We start from the raw sequence: 20,880 nt of genomic DNA, 5'->3' as shown, positions 1-20,880 counted from the left end.
GTCAAACTCATTCGAAAATACTTAAAAAATTTATCTTCGTGCCTCTTCAGCTCCTCGAAAAGTGTAGTAAAATGGCCGTGTTCGCTGCGAATTCGCAATGTTGGATGTACCCAAAAACGGCGCTGTCTTTGTCGTTGTTTATGTTGGCGACGTATTATTAGTATTGCGACCAATGCTTCCATATCGGAGTTCATTTTGCTACTGACGCGCGGTTGGGGAAAATGTCTGCATAAAGTGGCGACCACTAGTGGTCGTGTTTAGCTACAAGTGGCGGCCACTTGTGGTAATGTTTAGCCACAGGTAGCACCACAAGTGGCGGTGGCTAGTGGCTCCGTTTGCGCCCGGCCTTAGACTTGCTAATGATTTGAAAACATGTTACTGATATCTGTTGATAGTTCCACCTTTTGTTCTTCACATTAATAATAATACTATTTTCATTTTGATAATTTTTATTAAGTATCTTTCACTATTCTGAAATGTAATTAAACTGAACAAGTTTTTGACATTTCATAGGAGAACATGTCTTTCTCCTATAAATGACTTTAAGTTCACGTATGCATTCTGAGAGAAAGTCAAATTTTAAAAACATAAGGTAAAACAAATGTTTCTCATTTGAAATGTTGCAGGTGCTCGAGGATATCTGCATGCATCTCATTTTTGCTACTTGATGGCTCAGCTGGAGTTTGGCGTATTTAGCCATAAATCATCAAAAATAGTGTTGCTTGGATCGTCACACTTGAAGCCTTTCTTAGAGTTTGCTTCAAATGAAGCCATCCAAATGACTGAGGTTTACATATATGCATGCCAGTTGGCAGAATATGAATTTAATGTTTCACAGTTCCAGGTACTAGTTCATTATTTTACAAAACTGAAGTGGTTATGAAATTATCTTGGATTATTAATTTGTATAAAATGTCCAACATGACTTCCTACTCAATTATGATAATTACTGTAGCTTCATTGCTTGCTTTACAGGCCTTCAAGTACTTGTATGCAAAGCGACTTGCAGAATTTGGAATGCCGGCTGAGGCAATCCATTATGTGGAAGTGATAGCTGGATCAATCTTACAGCAACCTACACGTTACAGTGCAAGTTTCATAAAGGAGGTTTATGAGCTAGGAAATCAACTCAAATACCATGATCCATTGTACAGTAATGGTGAAGGAGAAGTGGGAGAGTTGGAAGATCCATCATGGTTACATGGTTTGCACAATGTTATTCACAATTATAATGTAAGTACATCACATTAATTCACGCTATATAAAGTGTTTTAACATTTTAACCTTTAGGTAGATGTTGTTTCTTTGTGCAGACATATGATATAACTTTTAAATAAGAATGTGCAATCTGAAAGTATGTATAATCTTAATGTGAATAGCCCAATAATGAATATCACGAATTTTATCACTGTTCCTCTGTGCCTCACTTTTAATTCATTCTGGCTAGGGTTCTGTCTGTTCATGTAAAAATCTTAATTGCCCTTTTTTTTAAGTTTTCTAGTTTAGTGTCATTTTGTTCAGGAATTTTAGAGTTATTTGCGATTCTAATTTAGAACTTTGTACCCTTGATAGATTGGTATGATTCAGCAGGACATTCCGAGCTATAGCTCAACATCAAATCTGAGTTACTCAGAAGGTGATCCTGTTCAGCATGGGACAACTAATACTGACAGTATGCAGGTATGCAGTACAGTTGATATTACTGGATTTCTTTATTTATGGACTTGTCTAGAAGTTCAGTATTACTAATTGCAATATACTTATGTCAGAATCCTTTAGAATTGTTAAAGATCGGGGGATGGGACCATTAGAAAAGTGTTCCTGTATATATGTGTTTGTCAGTATACAGTTGCTGCTGGTTGCAGGATCAGTTAACTGCTGGTATTGACTGGCAGCAGCAGCAGCAGCTGCCTCCTCAGCCTCTGTGCAGTCTGGATCAACAGACACGGCAGCGGCCAGTTCAACACGGAATAGAGGAAACCGGTGATGATGGTAAGCTCTTGTTACTTGAAAGTGGATAGAAAGTAGGGATTCTCAAACACGCTGCTTTTGAAAGATTACATAAATTTATGTGATTACCTGTGATCAAAACTACTGACATCATTAGGATTCCGTAGTATACACTTTTTCAATTAGATATATTTATGAAAGCCATCTGTCTTATTCAAAAGATTTTGTCACCAAAAAGAAACTTAACCCATAGTTTCAGAACCCCTTTTATAGTGGTATGTTGTGTCTGTTTCTTCTTTTGACTGCTGAATCTTTGTTGGATGATATTTTGTATGGAAGTATAGTTTTATGCAAGATTTGAGGTTTTCACAGCGGTGAGTATGAAGATTTCTGTCTTCTGGGTTGTTGCGCTGTGTAGTCTGGTCTATGTTTACCAACGTTTCAGATGTCATACTGCCTCCATCATCAGGGCAATGAGTATGAAGATTTCTGTCTTCTGGGTTGTTGTGCTGTGTCATCTGGTTGATGTTAACATCGACCAGACTACACAGCGCACAGAAATCTTCAGTATAGTTTTAGTTTTATTGTATACAGAACAGAATGAATCTACAGTCAAGAGAGTTTTCCAAACAATATGACAGCATAGCATCTGAATATACATTGTAAGGGATTGTAATGTGTCCAAACACGAGCTGCAAACTGACCATGAAAGTTTTGTTGGTAGTTGCCCTGTCCTGTTACAGTTTTGTTGAAACAGTAGAAGATGTAGCCCTATAATTTATTATGCAGAATAAATGTTGTATGTAATGCTGCTGCTGTGTTCTCAGTATGTCAGACACAAGCAGAACCTTCAGGTGATCCAGGAAGAAACTTTAAAAGTCCTGACCAGTATTGGACAAACTCTCAATGGGGGACCGTTTCAGCGAGTACAGCACGAGACCAAGACCAGATGACCTCTGTAGGGGATGATTATAGCAACAGTGAGACTCTTGTAGCAGCAAATACATCTATGCAGCAGCAAAATAATTACTGGAACATGTCAGCCACCAATGCAGAGGTAAGAGAGTTTTGATTCTTGTACGTGCCTGATCTTAATTTGTAATGTGAACATGGTGATTTATGAATAATGCATTTAATATTAAAATGTAATATAATATTGATTTACTAAATAAGTATGTTTCACTGTAAAGTAGGTCATTAAAGATATGCAGTGAAGATTTGTTACTGTGGCCGTTGATTATTATGCTGTCATTGTAGTTACATATAAAGTGTTAGTTATGAAGCATAGAAGAATTTGACAAACTGATTCTTTTTCTGTATCCACTCATCAGGTTACAACTCCAACTTCAACAGTGAATGTATCTCTTGTTGAGTTATTGCTGTTATACTTTTTGCAGTCAGTCAGTCAGTCATGATGTTGGTGTATCTGTACTGTAATTGTTTGGATAACCGTAACTTATGACTTCGGAACCTATTATTATTATTATTATTATTATTATTATTATTGTTGGCTCCTGGAAATGCGTTGGCATTTTTCTGTGTGGCTGAGATTTAATCCAGAGGGCCTCAAATGTTGGAGATAAATGTGTTCAACAATATACAATTTTTTACAGTTAAATGAAACTGTGTACTGTATTCTTCTTCATTCCATACTGTTTATGCAGTGTGGTTTTGTTATGTGCCCTGGGTTTGAGTCCTGAGTATTCATTTATGTTTTTTTTCAATGGTCTTACAAGATCATAATTGAGATTATAGTTGCCCTAGGGAGCTTGAAAGTCAGTTTTATGTTCCTGGTAGGAAGACCACTATTCAGTTTAGAGATTTCCGAGTATAAAGCCCTTGGAATTTTGTTGCTAGGTTAATGGAGGTTAGAATTTTGGATAATGGATCAGGAACAACTGAGTAGGAAACATGTCTAAGTAAGCAAATGCTGTTATTAAAAATAACAGTGCAGGGAAGTAGTAGATACTTCTAATAGTTACAGTTGTTTCTTGTAGATTCCAAATACCTACATCCAGCCAATATTAGGCAGCACTTGAATTATGAAGCAGTGATGAGCACATTTGTCATTGTGAACCTTGGTTTACAAGCAGATGTTTCATAGCCACTGTCCCCTTTGTTTGCTGTTACTTTTTAGGTAACATAACATTAACCTTGAACTCAAGCTAAGTGAACCTGACCTGACATAACCCACCAACTGAGCCATAGCTCTGGTTAGTCATCAGGTTTTCACTATGGAGGCCTGGGTTCATTCTCAGAGCAGTATACTCTTTTAAATAATACAAAATTTCTGTTACGCATAGAAGTCTGTTCCAAATGATGTAAGTTGGTTGGCTGTTGCTCATATGAGACGTGGAGTTTCAGGTTATTTGCCAGTGTATTGTATTTGAACAATACAATGTACAAGCAGTAAAAGAACTGTGAAAATTTCACAAAAATGTATAAAGTAATAAGTGCTGCTTGTAGATAACTGTTATTATTAACATTTTGTTATTTACTTTCTCTTGATTGGTGCTGCTCACATAGCAATCAGTGGCGACTAATCCTGTAAGTATTCTAACAAACTTACCAATAAGCAATATTGAGCAGCAAGTAACAAGTACTTTTCAAGAAACAGTATTTCCTTCTTCCAGCTGTTGTGAAACAGTAGTTATTCCTAACACACTGGCAGATATGTCTCAAAGCACTGTTACTTCCCATAGAAGTGGCATCTTGCTTCCTATAAGAAACATTGGTAGTTTTTGTCAGAATAGTTCCAGAGACTGTGTTAGCTTGGCGGAGAAAGAACCGGCTTCGGAACAAATCCAGCACAACATGAAGCAATCGTTGCATAGTAGTGAATTGATTTTTCAGCAGGGCTGTGATATTCATCATGAAGTTAGAAGTGATCCTGTCACAAATAAGATACTTCATAATAACTTCAGAAGTATGTCTTCAACCTTTAATGCTTCTGTTCATTGTGGCTTAGAAAGCCTGAACAAGGAAGATCCACGTGAGATAGCAGACACTGCTGATTTAGCTGAAAGTACTTCAACTAATACAAATGAATTAGCAGTTTTTTCTGACCTTAATCAACATATGACTTCTTCGAAATGTATCAGTGAGTCTGCCTTCCACACTGCCACAGGGAACCTGACTACTCTGTACTCTTTCAGTAATGATACAGGAAAAACCAACATTCCTGCTTCCTCGGACTCTAACAGTGTATTGTCCTCTGCGGGTTCTCTTGCATATAGGAGAAAGCTGTGGAATTTTGGTTATAATCACAAGAAGTCTGATGTAATATGTGATACAGTAGATGCATGGAGCAATTCTCGTAGTGGGAAATTGCTTCTCAACTTGAAGCAGAGTTTATTTGGACATATGAATCGTACTGAAAGGATGTTGTTGATTGGTGGAAGTAAGCCCATTGTTTTTGGTGGGACATATCCAATAGATATGCCACTGGAAAGGAATGTGGAGGAAACTGTGAATAAATGTGATAAACATGTTTCTCCACAAACATTTGATATTGATGCGCCCTGCTTAGGTTTTGTGGAGCAGACGTTGTCTAGTGCATTGGTGGATAGCCAGAACACTGTTTTTAGGAGAAACAAAACTGTACAGCTTTGAGTTTGTCACCAGGATAAGAACATTCAGCTTCAACAAATTGTAATCTATACAAATGAAATTGTAAAGTAGTAAATTGAATAAAATTATCAAAATAACTTTGTTGCTGCTGTCGTCACAGAAAGAGAAGTCTTTACTAGTTGACATCATTTTATCATATGTTAATATCTTTGTTATGCCTATTTAATTTCCAGAAGATTTCCTGCATCTTATTTTGTTTAGAAATTGTACAACATGTAAATAATTCGAATTAAATCGTAGCATAATACAGAAGTTCAGAGGATGAGATGTTTGTATAAAGAATGCGCTTTTAATGTGTAAAGCTGTGTCATGTGGCTTTACAGCTGATTAGTGCTACAGTTTTGTCATCATGTCTTTCATGTAACAAGTACAAAGAAAGTGTGTTCTATGTCAAGGAAAGAAGAAAATACTCAGTTCTGAATTGTATTAAACTGTCAGCTGTTCACCTCACGAGAGATCAGATCTTGAGTATGTTCATAGCAGTTCCTTTTCTGGGTATGGGCGTAGTATTTGACTTTTTAGTACTTGCATTTTGCATTAATAGTATTAGTGTGTGTGTGGATGTCCCATAGTTTCACCATGTATAAGGCATGATCAGAAAGTGTTGATACTGAATCTGTGAATATTAAGCTACTGTACATACATAGGTTGTAAGGTTTATCTCCCTTGAAATAGACTTTCTAGTACATACAGACTTGATGCACTTTTCTGTCAGTGCTACAACACCTGAGATTCATTTCTTGAAACTACCAAAAGCTAGCTGCTTCATTGCATTATGTTCACTTCATAAAATCTTTTGCTTTTTATTTAAAAAAGTTTGGGAGCAGGGAACAGAAAAGAGTCATGTGTAGCGTTGTTTATTGAGTAGAGACGCTGACTCACGTAAGATGTGTTTTGGCTAAAAATTGTCCTACAAGCTCCACTGAGTGGGCAAGTGCGTCTTCTTTGCAGCTATGTATGAAGCAGTGGATCATGAATATGTTTAAGCACTTCTAAATATAAATCTTGGTTAATAATTTGACCTTGTAGAGTTTGTTCATGGTGCAGAGCACTCTGGTTTTTGAAGAACAGACTTGGTATTGCTTTGACTTCGATTTGCTCTTGATATTCATTTTTAGTTGTGACAATCGCTGCTTACTTTTGAATCATAACTTTAGACCTGTGATTCATTAACCGTTAAAGTATCTCTTAAGCATTAATACATAACTCCCTGTTATATCTCCAAATGCTGTTTGCATCAACTGAGAGGTTATAGTCGCAGTTTGTCCAAACATTTTACATTTTTATGGACACATGTTCCATATTCCTGAATATTGTTAAATCAGCATGTGGAAAAAGAATTCTCACTTTAAAGACTGATTGTGGACATGCAGTGACATGTCTCAGGATGTATTTGTTAGTAATGTCCTTATACAGTGGGATTTATTTGGTATGTGAATTCAGGCTTGATGCTTTCTGACCAGATTTCTTGTAATTAGTGTGTTGATGTAATGTAGGATAAAAGTTGTGCGTAACTGCATTGTTTATTTGACTGTAGGCTGACAGATCTCCCTAATGCTTTTAAATGATTATAAAACTGTTATCTAGCATTTATTCCAGTAATAGGTACCATATGAGGTTCATAGAAACAATCCAGACATTAATTGGTGCTTCCTTGAATAACCCAACTCATACTGAAGCTGCTGTTTTTAGTGGTTGGTTAATGAATAGATTACAGTTTTTATCAGAATAGGTTTAATGTGGTTGAAGTGATAAAATTGTTTTTTGTCTCTTCAAGTGATGTGTGTTGAAGTCCATGTACTTCGGAATATTAACATTGTTTGGGCCAAATCTGTTATGAAATTGTGGCTCCCATTTTAGGGACATGTGAAAGAAATAGTGTTTCCCTCCCACAAAGGTGTGTTATTAGGATTTGAATTTTTATAATTCATTATGAAGATAATTCATTGATACTGTTAGGAAAATAATCCTATGTACTGTAATTTAAAGGGTTAAGTATGCAGTAGTTGAAAGTGCGAAAGCATCCTGTCCCAAATAAATGCCAATTCGTTTGAACTGTTTGGCCTTGAGCTTTGTTGATAGTTATTACAAAGGCAAGCGTTATGGGGAATTGGCGTCTCCACATGGTAAATGGGTATTCGCTGTCACAGTACAGTTTTATACGTGGAATGAAAATAATTTCACCGGAATGATCTCCCGTTATGATCATACATTGAAGGAGGTTGTTGGTCATCTGCTGTACTAATAAACGTGTTCCGTTAATTAATCCTTCCGAAACGCTTAAATTACGAATCAACATGACAATAGCATTCTTACATAGTCACAAAGTATGTGGAGGCAATGATCGTAGTCTAGATAATTTTGTGCTGGTAAAACCGTTTTAGAATATCAAAAGTACTTATCTTATATAAGAATTATTACATTACATTACATTACATTACAGAGACGTATTTACGTCAGATTCTCCGGAACCGTGGTTTCACTGTCAACTTTTTAAACTATTAATGTTTGTGTGGAGACAGACTTCTGGCAGAAACGTATGGGGTGATTGTGCCTTATGCTAAGGTTTAGGACTCTTGTTTTTATTATGCAACAGGTGTACTCCCCCCCCCCCCCCCCCCCAAAGATCTTGTTATAAGCAGCAATGAAACAGGACTCATTAAGTTTGATTTATTTAAAGAATGTAGTTTAGAATGTTCTACATGTGTAGATTCTGTAGACCTGTATCTTGATTGTTTTGAGAATAACTGTCTCTGTGGTTTGTGGGTGTGTTTGGCAGGTTATGGGTTGCGTGACATTACCAGGATCCACTTCACAGATGACATTACAGGAGGAACCACCAACATCACAGTCAGAACCTTCTGTGGGAGTCAAATCTCCTATCAAACAAAAACAAAAAGAACAAGTATCAAAGCCTGCAGGAGGTACTCACAGCTGGTTAGGAGGAATCTGGAACAGATTTTCCCTCCGGCTATCAAATCAAATGAAGCTGCCTGATGATAAAAATCCATCAGTAAGTGTAAAGCAATGTGTGTAGGGTTTTTTAAAAACTGCTTTGAATTTCTTTTATTAAAATCTAAGTGATTAATTTCTTGATATGTTGTATTTCTACCCTACTTTGTTTTTATAGTTACTATGGAATTCTAATGCCATCCTCATCTTCCTTCTGATGCACTGCCTGTAAACTATTAAAACCAACTCTGAGGAGCAGATTTCTTCTTGATCAGTTAATGTCAGGAAGGTAGTTAAAAAGTTCTCTCTCTTTAATATAGAACTTTAAAATTCATTATCAAATGCACAACAGCTCACCACTGGACTCTGCATCACTTATTTATCTGTTTTTTATTTGTTAGTGTTATAATAATTTTATTAAACCATAATTTGAGAATATGTTATTTTATTGGTGAATAAACATTTGTGTTCTTTTAAATAACACCATGATTTCAAATTGTTCAATAAGCGGTGTGTACTTTTCATGTATCCATCATACCAGACTGACTTCATGGAACAGAGTTCTTGAGAAGCTAATAGTATGCTCAGCCCTTTGCAGTGTTAAAGTTTTTAGACTAATTTTTGTGATCAGTTTACCCAGTTTAACCAACAGCAGCTCATTTTGTACATGTTATTGAAAAAGTGAATGTTTGTTGTGTAATTAGCTCTTTCTTCCATCTACATCCCAAACAGCAGTAAGGATAAGAATAACAATGGTAGTCAAAAATCAAACATGGTGACAGTATATACAGGGCTATTCAAAAAAGATTGTCGGGGTTTTGTGAATTTTTGTGGGGCAATGCATTAAACATACGACTATTATTACACTGGTGGATGGAGAAACACTCAAAGTTTTGTCCTGTACCGCCCGCCATCCAGTAGTTACGCGTTTGGCCGCCAGGCGTTTTGTACTCTCGAATATCATCAAAGTTGGTCCATTACCATTGTCCAGCGGCACTTCCACACGAAAGTTGGGAAGGATCCACCCTCTGACAATTTCATTCTCAGGTGGTATGCACAATTTGTGGAGATGGGGGTCCCTGTGTAAAGAAATAAGCAGTGGGCATCCCTCTGTGTCGAAAGCGAAAGTGGACCAGATCAGAGAAGCTTTCCAACGTAGCCCTAGAAAATCAACTGCGAGAGGCAGCAGGGAACTCAGCATACCGCAACCCACAGTTTGGCGTGTGTTACGGAAATGACTAAGAATGAAGCCATATTGCCTAATGCTGCTTCAAGCTTTAACACCTGATGACCACTGAATGGGGGCTTTCTGCACTGCACTGCAACAACTAATGGAAGAAGATGGCTTTTGTGACAGACTGATTTTTAGTGATGAAGCAACCTTTCATTTTTGCGGAAAAGTTAATAAACACAATGTTCGAGTTTGGGGGACGGAAAATCCCCATTGTTACGTTGAACATCAGCGTGACTCCCCCAAAGTGAATGTGTTCTGCGCTGTTTCGAAAATGAAGGTATATGGCACGTTTTTCTTCCCTGAACAGACAGTAATAGGACTGACGTATCTGGATATGGTCACTGAATGGCTGCTACATCAGCTGAATGAGTTCAGAGCTGATTTCATACTGCAAGAAGTTGGCGCCCCACCTCATTTCCATCGGGAAGTCACAGCATTTTTAAACCAGCACTTACTGCAGCGATGGATCGGAAGCAGGACTGATGTTGATCAGAAGCTCCTGTCTTGGCCACCTCGTTCACTGGCCTTAACACCATGTGATTGTTTTCTGTGGGGCTACGTGAAGGATCAAGTCTTTGTCGCCCTTCTACCTGTGACTATCCTGGATCTGAAGGTGCATATCAGAGCCGCCATTCTAAACATCACCAGACACCTTGGAGCGTGTGTGGGAAGAAATGGACTATCGTGTAGATGTCTGCAGAGTGACAAAAAGCTCACATATTGAGCATTTATAATGCATGTAAAAAGCTTTGAGAGTTTTGCTACACAATAAAACAAGATTCGTATTCCTACCCCAATTGTACTACGTGTAGTGATTTTTTAAAACCCCAACAATCTTTTTGAATAGCCCTGTATTATGACACAAACAGTAGTAACAGTAATGTTTAAAAATTGACTGTGGTATTTAAGTTGTATTTTAATTTAACTAGAGCAACGCACTTAGAGCGCTTCCTCTAATCTGATATTTTACTTCTTTACGTCGCTGTTCAGAGGCCAACTGTTCTTGGTCAGTCAACTTTCTACGTCCAACTCCACCGTTGCAAATCTTCGTTTTAAAATCGATCATAAAGTCAGTTTTCATAATCGTAATATATCGAATGAGTAGTATGACTTGATTGAGTAGTATTATTAGTATCAGTTTACCTTGTTGGTGTTGGTACTTCAAATAGTTGATAACGTCTTCTTTCACTTTTCTTAATTTCTTAAACAGGTCTGATGTTTTAGTTCTTTATGTTGCTGTTCGGAGGCCAACTGTCGGTCAATCAAATCTTCATTTTCAAGAATGCGATGTGCTACTTCTGGAACAGTGATCATGCGACTGCCTTGGTGGTTGGTGATCTCGTCGTTGTGAAGCGTCATTTGTTTACTTGGCATTGTTGTGTTGGTATACACAACAATGCTGAGTAAACAAATGACGTAACATTGTTTGATGACGTAATTGTTTGGCGATGATAGATTGGATACGACGGGGAATCACGAATTTATATTAAGATTTGTAACTTTTAGAATGTTGACAGTCAGATACACCCAACAATTTATAAACATAGATCTATTTACAGCACAAGAATATTATGTAAAAATGGAGCAATTTTAAAAATGTAAAATCTCTGTAAATTGCATGTAATGTCTAAAATAATATATTGTAGAAGCCTGAATATGATACTTTATGCATCAGAAAGTGTACCTGCTATGTAAGAAATATAATAGTTGCGTGAATAGATGAAAATAAATGCTAATTATTGAATATAATACATAGTGGAATTTCTTCAATGCAAGTAAATTTTATGAAGCTCTTCATTATTCAGTTTTATCCTGTCATCTTGTCTGTCTTAGGTCCAAGTATTCTCCTTAGTACTCTGTTTGCAAACATCTTCAGTTTGTGGTATTATCTGGTGACAGACCAACTTTCACACCCCTACAAACACAGGCAGATTTATAGTTTTCTGTTTAAATGGGAAGACAATTCAAATCTTAAATTTGACGGTTTTATCATCCCCTTTGTGATGAAAAAACAAACTCTTTGTTAATGCCACTACATTATTGTAATTTATTGGTGTAATGTGGGATGTAAAGCCTTTTTGTAAAATGAGCTGAAATTTGTAAAGGAAGGACTTTTTTTCTGTTACAGATAGTGTGGGATCCAGATAAGAAAAGGTGGACAGATGTAAATGGAGATGGTGGTGAAGTAAGTGGTGACTTGCCACTACCACCTAAAACCTCAGAATTGCCCATAATGGCAAAGAGTATGTCAGTTTCAGGAGGTGAGGGACCTGCATCTAGATCATCTGGTTCAAATGTGTTCAAACTGAATGGACCAGGGAAAGGTAAAAAATACTTCTATGATCTAGCAGTTCAAGAGGCAGCACAATAAAGTATTACTGTAGAATCGGGTGCATGCAGGTTTGGAAATAGTTGTACAGTTTAACCCCTTATTTTCACTTTTCTTGGGAATTGATGAACATTTATGTAAATTTTGGGGATAGTGTGCATTGCACAAAATGCAAAAGTCATAAGCTAAATATGAATATTACTTTTCTCTTAATGAGAGTGCTCAGGAAATAAGGAAACTAAATTACTCAGTATTTTATGAAAATTGTTACAATATAAAATTCCCATGAACAGAAGATATACAATATCATGATACAAACACTTAACATTTTTGCACAGAATAAGCAATACATTTACTAATTTAAATATTTCTTCATTAACATGATGTTATTTGAGTATAATATTCAAAGTTGATACTGGTAATTTGGGTTGTTGAGTCCAAAGACTTGTAACTGTCCCATAGTACAGGAAACTCTCTGTTTATGAATGTTTGATTTATGAACATTCACTATAACGAACGTCACAATTCATTCAAAATTTCTTAAAGTCGCCAATAGATAGAGTTCCTTATAAAACTAAATGCCAAATGTATAGTGAACATAATTGTAAGATTTAAATAAATAAACTTTTAAAAAATGTATTTATTACAGTAATTATCAGAAAATTATTATATGATAATTAGTACATTTTTTTAATGCTTTAAAATGGCTGCTCACGTATACGATATGTATCGTAAAAGCTCAGGAATACAAGATACACATAATGAACAAACAACGTCTTGGAATGGAACTTCTTTGTAAACCGAGAGTTGCCTGTAGAGTTTTTCATGGAAATGGTTTTTCTTTCCTGTTGTGTTGCTGTTGTGCCTTATCAGACACACAGATTAAAATAAGACAATTGCATTGTCTGTGACTGCACAATATTGCAACTCTGAAGATCAATATTGTCTGTTGAAAATACATGCACACACATGCAGATACACACTCTTAAATATATACATAAATTCATTATATTATCTGACATGCATCTGGACACATATGATATTAAGTGGTAACACTGTGTCCAGAAGAAGTCAAAATTTTTTGAAGCAGCGAACGGTTTTGTGTAATATAATGTGTGTGGAAAACGTTTGTTTCAGAAAATGATTTGAGTTATTTTATTATAAATAAGGAATATTATTTAAGTAGAAGATGATTGATTATGATATCATTACATGCTGTTCTGGTTGAGTAGTATAGTGCTGTTATTTTGTTTGTAGGAAGCAAGGCGAAGTATTTAGAGGTGTTGGAAGGAACTAAAACCTCCAATCTTGCACCAGATAATTATGCGCCAGTAATACCACCACAAGCATCGGTGAAGTATTTAATACCTGTCCCAGGTAAGTGGATCATGTTTCAAATTTTACTATAGGGACTTTTGGTTGGGGTATAGTATCTTCTGGACCTGTGTAGGGGCAGGTTAGAATACTTCCACCATAGCCCTGTGAGTCATAGAAGGCAACAAAAAGGGAACCCAGAGACCTGGTCCTCCAGGTTGGGAATTGGACGTAAGACTTACGACCTTACTCTGTGAAAAAACTTGCTGCGAAATTAAAAGAAGTGAAAACCGGGTGGTCTAGCTCATGATGACCTGGCAGACTAAATAAGAACTTGAAACTGGAAAAGCATAGCCAGGAATAGACAAATGTGGCCGAATCTTCTAAGGAAGGCCATGGCTCAAAAAGGGTTGTTTTGCCAATGACGACAATGACATCATAATCTTCTGATATACTGTTTGAGTATTTGTGTACTTAACAAGACTTCAGCTGTGCAGGTTATGTAGAATTGAATGGTAGGATGATTTGTGAATGATGAATTGGGAAGGCTGTGAAAGGTGTAGTTATGGTATACCTTCAGCTAATGTCCTGGCATTTGCCTGGAGGGTTTGAGGAATAGTCTTCTGCTGCATTACCAACAGTTGGAAGTAAAATGTGTTTCTGTTTTTCTTCATAACTGATTTCTTAAATTATGTTCAGGCAGCTTGTGCTGCCCAGTTGTTAACTTGCTACATGAAGCATGCTATCTTCTTTCTCAAGAACATAGAAATGCAGTGGTCAGTGTGAATTTGACTGTGTATTCAAACAAAATAACAACCCTTATAGTCAGAAAGAGTGTACAATTGGAGAGTGGCTTGATCATATTGTGAGGTATCTGCATATGGAAATGTAGATACATTAGTTTCATTGTGTGATACTTGTTTACTGGTGAACAGAATAGTGAAAAAACCTTATAAAAGTTACGTGTGTGTGTGTGTGGGAAAGTGGTTTCTTGAATCAGAATATGTTCATTATGAAATCTGAAAACTCATCAGATTTTTATAAACAAAGAAAAAAGCTGTGCTGAACTTGATCAGAATTCCTGTAGAAATACAGTGGATACTTAGGATTTGTTGTGCGTGCGCGTGTGTGTGTGTGTGTGCGTGCGTGTGGTGGGGGTGGAGGAATTCTTCACAGAAAGAATGTTTAAGCTACATTGGTAACAGAAGATGTATTTACTGCCCTCTATATCTGTTTTTTAAGGTAATGGTTGCTTTCAGTCATCAACATTTTTTGAAAAAAAAAACTCAATTTTTAAAATTTTGAGAACTTGTTTGCACTGAAGTCAATGTAATGAAAGGGAATGCTATGTAATTTGCTGAACTGGTACAGCAGCATAATAGAACTTCTTGGGAAATACCATATTTTTATTTTGCAGTTGAAAGCAGTGATGCTCCAACAGATTTCTTGACATCAGCCGCAAGTAGCACTTATGAGCAGACAGCTGAACAGTCACATGTAAGTATAGCTTAGTACTGTTGAAAGGATATTGCACCACTTGGAGGTCAGTGTTTTGTTATATTGAAGATCAAGTGAGCATTGTTCTACGTTACCTAGAACACTGTCATCTTGTCAAGTTGGCAACATTTTGTTAGCTATTTCTTGTGGCAAGCCAAGTTGAGTGGGTAACTTTGAAGTCATTAAGGATTTTCCTTTGTTCTTGCATCCTAACAACACAAAGTAAAGCTGTCTGACTATAGGCCATTTAGGTGCTTGGGGAAGAGAGGTGGTATAGCTCCTACTTATTCTTAACCTCGGCACTAGGTAGGGGTGAGTGGTCAGTGTCACACTCCAGCTATGCTTTACCCCTGGAAAGGACCCAGGTACCCATTGGACAGGAGGCTGGGTGGGCACCAGAGCTAGTCTGGATGCAGAGGCTAGAGGAAAAATCCTCTGCCCATGTTGGGGCTATCCAGTCTATAGTCAGTCACTATATTTACTAGCTACCTCACCTCCATACATGTAACTGTAGTTTGACAACATAATTTAAAAAAAAATCTTATTTCATTATTATTCTCCCAATCTGTCCACAGTCTTCCAGTGGCTACTGTATAAGAGGTGTCCCCACGACAGTTCTCTATACTTCCTTTATCTTCTTGTATCCTAGCTAAAGCCTAGCACATTGTAACATTTCATTTAACTATCAATATGAGATAGGCTATAAATCACAATTTCTTCATATGTAGTATCCTCAATTCCCGATTTATTGTAATTGATTTTATTTATGAAACTTATTTTATAAATTTCTTCAGAATGCTGGTTGTCCAGCATTTTTTTTATGTGGCACATATGTGAAGATGGCTGTCTTCTGGGTTGTAGCACCATGTAATCTGGTAGGAATTTACTAATATTTTAGGAATCCTTGCTGCCCCCATCATCAGGGCAATTGCCCAGGAGACAGCCATTATTGTGCTCATTGCTATGAGAACCTCAGATTCTACTGTCTTGTCTATTTTTGTGATTCTTTTAGAAAGGTGTTCAAGTTTTTGGTTAATTTGAAATGGAAGTTGCAAAAATGTGACTGTTTGCTACATGATGTCTGTCTTTCTGTCTCTATGTATGTAGCTGGAAAACAAAAGAGATCAGAACTTTCCATGGTGCCCTTTATTATTGAACAACACTGAGACTTCTTGAAGTGTTCAGGTTCAGAATTGCCAAAACTTAGTAGCTTCTGTTGTATGCTGTATGTTTTGGAATGGCTTTCTGGCTTCTGATTGTTTCAGCAGTTGGTTTTATGATGCATGACAGCAAATGGAATGGTTTTTCGGTTGTGGGGTTAGCAAATAGGCCATATGATCATATTAAATTGTTTCATGTAGTTTTTGAAATGTGGGATTTTAAATAGAATTATGTTTTATGAATTGGAGCAGTTTTGATATGAAAACAAACTGTATTTCTGTATTCTAGAACTGCAGAACTTACTTAGCTGTGATTTAGGTATGATATGTTTAATTATAGTCATTGGTTTCAGATTTTATGTTGAGGTTTGTCTGTCTATAATCTTGTGTTACATAAATTTCTGAGATATGGCCTAATTTGCTGGGTGTGTGTGTTGACTGGGGCTGTTGTGTTGCTTGCACAGTTATCTAGGTGGAGTTCTACTAGTTCCCTCTCCAGGGAAGTGCAGAAGTACACCATGAGATGGCAGCAGAATAAAGCTATTCAGGTAAGACCAAGCATGTGCTTTGGGAATGAAGTTTTCTCCATGCTACTAACTGCAGAACCTGATTCTGAATAGTCCAGTGTGAGTTGAAACTGAAATATCTTCTTCATTTTTATTATTAGAGATCTTGATTAATAACATGTATCTTTTGCACTTATGCAGTCAAATGCTTGTAATTATATCAGTGGCCCATTCTACATATCAGTACTGTACATACTGTGATAGTTTTGGAACTCAAAAACTGAAGCTTATCAGATTATAGGCATTCTGTGCCATTTCTGCCATCTCTTAAGCAGGTTTTTTTACAGTACTTTATCTCTTTTTAAATTAGCCAAGCAGGATTATTTTACAGCACTGAAATCAAAATTTGTACTCTAATAACACCTAAAACTAATGCAAGTGTGCCTGTACTTAAAACATTACTTGTATCATGGGGCAGAGACCTCATTGAGAAGATGACAGTAGCTTAGCTAGTCAATAAATTTCCTGCCTTTTATGGAATCAGAAGATTTGTTACTGTGCTTAAAAGAGCACACCATTGGTCCCTAGCCTCATGTTAAAAGCCAACAGATTTTAATTGGAGTACTGACATGCCTCTCATACAAGGTATATCTAGATGTGAGACACTGTTGTACACAGGTTACTTTTTGAATTCTGACATCATAGAGGATGAAAGTGTCTTTTTGAGAATAATTGGAATGATGAGTGACAAGTGTTAAGAATACCTGTAACCCTTGGTATGATAATATTAAAACATTTGTACTGCAACTTTTTCAGACATGGGTAGGGTGACGGTATTTTAAAAATTTCGTGCTCGCTCACTCACTCACATACCTCACAGTACTGTCTTTAATACTTAATAGAGGGCAGGAGGAAATTGCTGGCCATAACAAGTTAGAATACAATTGAATTTCAACTGTTGTTATGTCAAACCACTTAATGCATAAACTTATGCCTCAGCTATTGCAAATTAACTTTCATCATGACTTTATTCATTTTGAAACTAACTAGTCAGTCAAAGCTGAGCTTAGGATGCTGAATGGCATATTGTTATATTAGAACTGTTGCTTGTTTAATTTACAATGAAAATGTGTTAAGTGAAGGAGAGATGGCTTCAACCACAATCACTTGACTTGACTTCACTTCACTTCAGTCTAAACATTTTGGGAGGAGACACAAATTTCTTTGGTCTTGATATTTTCTGTGAAAATGTATGAAATTCATGGGTAGGAATTTCAAGGGCCATAAATTCAGAATATTGAAAGCGTTAATGTGTTGAATTACTAATTTAATATGAAAATGCCATACAAAGTTAATTCAGACTGTTGTGCTGTGTGAAAAGTAATAACACTTTCCAAGCTGTGTTCCGATAAACATCAGACATAAGTTTATTTGCTTCTTACCGTGTTTAAACTCTGCAAATATTCTCATAGCTTGACAACTGACCACCAAGGCACATACCCTTTTGGTGCACCTACCCTGATATACATATATTCACGTCTGTATTTGTTGATTCCTGGTAGTCACTTTCACACGTTCATAGTTCACTGTCCATTCCCTTGAAACTCTTGTTTTAAAATTTGTTTTGAATGTCGGGTTTTTATTTCTTTGTTTGGTGTCTTGTACTTCAGGGCTGTAAAACTAAAATTTTGCCGGGGAAAGAAGAATGGGCACATTGCATCTCTTTCTGCAACATTTCAGCTATATTTATTTATAATCTGGAGCACAGTATTTTCTTCATGAAACATGTTGATACAGCTAGAATGTGTTTGTTGAACAGAAGTGGTGTTAAAAGTCATGACTTCTGTGTTTCAGGGTATTGCAGCGTATCCAGCACCAATGATGTTTGATCCAGCTAGCTTCACTCAAAAGGCAGGTGTAGGCACGATATCAAATTCCCTGAAACGCTACCCCAATTGATACTTAATTGCGTGTTAATAAATAAATTTGCATTATCTATATTAAAATTTGTGGGGGTAGGAATTTTCAGTTTGTTACAAGACAGTGGAATGAGTCAAATATAGTATGTTAACATGTAAGTTTCAGCAGACAATTTTGTTCTTATTCTCAGTGTGAAAATTTGCTGTTATATTAAAAAAAGTGTAAAGTAGGCCTACATTTTTCCATTTAATCGGTTGTTATACCCTATTCTTGTTACATAGCAATTTTACACTTTGTGTGATATCAGCCACAACAAGGGCTCAAAGGAAACAATTGTTTCAGGAACTATCTTTTCTTCCATCATCATGGCTGGGGAGGGAGATGGTTCCAGAAATGTTGGTTTCTTTTAACCATTTGATGAGGTTTTACAGTGTGGATGGGAGAGATTTATCAGTTGCAGACTGTGAATTTTGTATCGTGTGTATTAATACTTTGTAGCTCAACATCATAGACACCAGTTCATGAAAATTATATCTGTACCACAAAGGGTTAAATATCGAAGGAATTCTTCATAATTTATAATAAAATGTTCATTATGTTGTCAAACCATGTTAACAGATTTGTTTTTAATATAATTTACCAGGTTATATAACAGTTTAATTTCCTGAAGTATTTTACTTGTGAAGATACAGTTTTGTGAATCTATAATGATTTTTTATTTCTGATATTGGTGCTGCATTGTTGTTTCTGTAGTATTTATACACTGGATATTGTACTGTAGAGGGTCCTTTTCATATTTCTATGTTGTCCATTTAATATTTCTGTCTTGTTAAACACAGAATTTGCTGAATCAGAGTTTGGTTCTAGTTTTATTTCAAGTAGACTTCATAATTTTCTGACTGAAGTTTGGGATAATGAAAGCTCACAATTACTTGGATGCTTTACTTCTTGGTTCATTTATCAACGTTTTTTTTTGTCATACTTGTATATTGTGATGTATCTGTTCTGTAATAGTCTGAAAATATAGTACATTTACTGTCCATATGGTTTCTGGAAGTAGGTTGGGTCATGTTGGTACAGGAATGTGGGAGTGTGGTATGTTGTGAGAATTCTGCTCTGTTCTGTATATTGTGTAATACATTTCCTCACAACATATATAAACATTGCCCATAACATTATTTGTGCACTTTATCACATCATATGGAGGTGTTGGCCATTTATGAATTATATACAGATATTATTGGGCATACTTTACCATCATTAATAATTTGAGTATGAGATCATAAGATAAACAGTGAGTTTCTAGTGAATAATGCAACTCATCAAGATAGCATACAGGACTTGCCAATTTTGAACAAGTGAATCTTAAGAGATATGAACAGTGAAGAGAGTTTTAAAGGTATTATCAACATTTATGCAATTATATATCTATGTCATGTAGGAAGTGTTGCCATTTTATTTGATTCTGCAATTTATTTTGAAAATTTGGATTGTTGCATATTAGGGTAAGAACAAGAAGAAAACTAACTGTAAGTTAGTGGTAAGGAAATCAAGCTGTGATTAGTGACTGAGAATTTATTGTTGTGTTACTATACCCAGTGGCTCCAGCAGCAGTTGTAGGTGTGCATGTGTGTTGAATCTGTTTTATTGAGTGAATGGCTCCCCATATTCAGCTTCCCTCATCCTTTCTACAATAATATGTAAGATAAGTATATTGCAGTTTCATTCCTTGTAGTTAAAACATAATGCATGTCTGAATCTTTAAAAGTGTATCATTGAAAAATATTTTGGTGAAACAGAGAGGTGCACAGTAAAATTCCAGTAACTATAATTAATTTTATATTATGTAGGTATGCAAATCTCTCAACAGTTCAAGCATTTGGCACTCTTGTGTATTTGACCATAAAACAATGAATGAAGATTTTTTTCCCAATTGTATAACTTTGAGTGACTATAAATATCTAAATTGTGTGTCTCATGAGGTATCGGTGTACATAAAAGTAATTATATTATTAATTTGTGACTATATGGCATATAATGAGTATTATAATGGTAAACCTGGGGAAAAGAATCTATTAAATTGTGTTATTTGTTGGAAAGTGGAGATTGTAGTAGTAATTACATTACCTATTCATACAATCACACGTTTCATAATAAAGTCTGTTTCCTTTGGTAAATTTTTGTCTTGGAACAGTAGTCAAAACATGTAGTATAAATATGTTCTAAATTTTATTTTCGTATAATGGAAAGCACTGATGCATATTCATCAGTTGTTCATACAATTCTTTTGGTCCCAATGAAGTACCATTCACAAGTTCCTTCATTTTTTATTCAGTACAGGTTTGTTGGGGGATTATAATCCTGATTCCAGACTGCTATGGTAATTTG

At 36.0% G+C, this 20,880-nt stretch overlaps 1 protein-coding gene across 9 annotated transcripts in view; it reads left to right on the top strand.

The window, feature by feature from the left end:
- Window positions 1-20,596, top strand: part of LOC110836784 (uncharacterized) — a 46,938-nt gene extending 26,342 nt beyond the window's left edge. For 7 of the 9 annotated variants that reach the window (XM_087340875.1, XM_087340873.1, XM_087340866.1 and 4 more), the window contains 12 exons: window positions 627-844; window positions 976-1,233; window positions 1,573-1,680; window positions 1,866-1,992; window positions 2,778-3,007; window positions 4,477-4,497; window positions 8,360-8,593; window positions 11,895-12,090; window positions 13,353-13,472; window positions 14,827-14,906; window positions 16,531-16,614; window positions 18,427-20,596. In XM_087340875.1, the coding sequence (XP_087197001.1) occupies window positions 627-844; window positions 976-1,233; window positions 1,573-1,680; window positions 1,866-1,992; window positions 2,778-3,007; window positions 4,477-4,497; window positions 8,360-8,593; window positions 11,895-12,090; window positions 13,353-13,472; window positions 14,827-14,906; window positions 16,531-16,614; window positions 18,427-18,531 (1,781 nt within the window). In that variant the 3' untranslated portion in view covers window positions 18,532-20,596. The remainder of the gene's footprint in view (window positions 1-626; window positions 845-975; window positions 1,234-1,572; window positions 1,681-1,865; window positions 1,993-2,777; window positions 3,008-4,476; window positions 4,498-8,359; window positions 8,594-11,894; window positions 12,091-13,352; window positions 13,473-14,826; window positions 14,907-16,530; window positions 16,615-18,426) is intronic. The other 2 variants (XM_087340872.1, XM_087340867.1) reach the window with 2 other exon arrangements.
- The last annotated feature ends 284 nt before the right edge of the window (window positions 20,597-20,880 follow it).

Source organism: Zootermopsis nevadensis, unplaced genomic scaffold (assembly GCF_977971745.1).
Source record: "Zootermopsis nevadensis isolate Lab colony 2312 unplaced genomic scaffold, Znev_1.0 Znev_ptg000061l, whole genome shotgun sequence".
NCBI classification, from domain to species: domain Eukaryota; kingdom Metazoa; phylum Arthropoda; class Insecta; order Blattodea; family Termopsidae; genus Zootermopsis; species Zootermopsis nevadensis.
The sequence above is the reverse complement of the archived record's forward strand: the minus strand, read 5'-3'. Positions and strand labels throughout refer to the sequence as shown.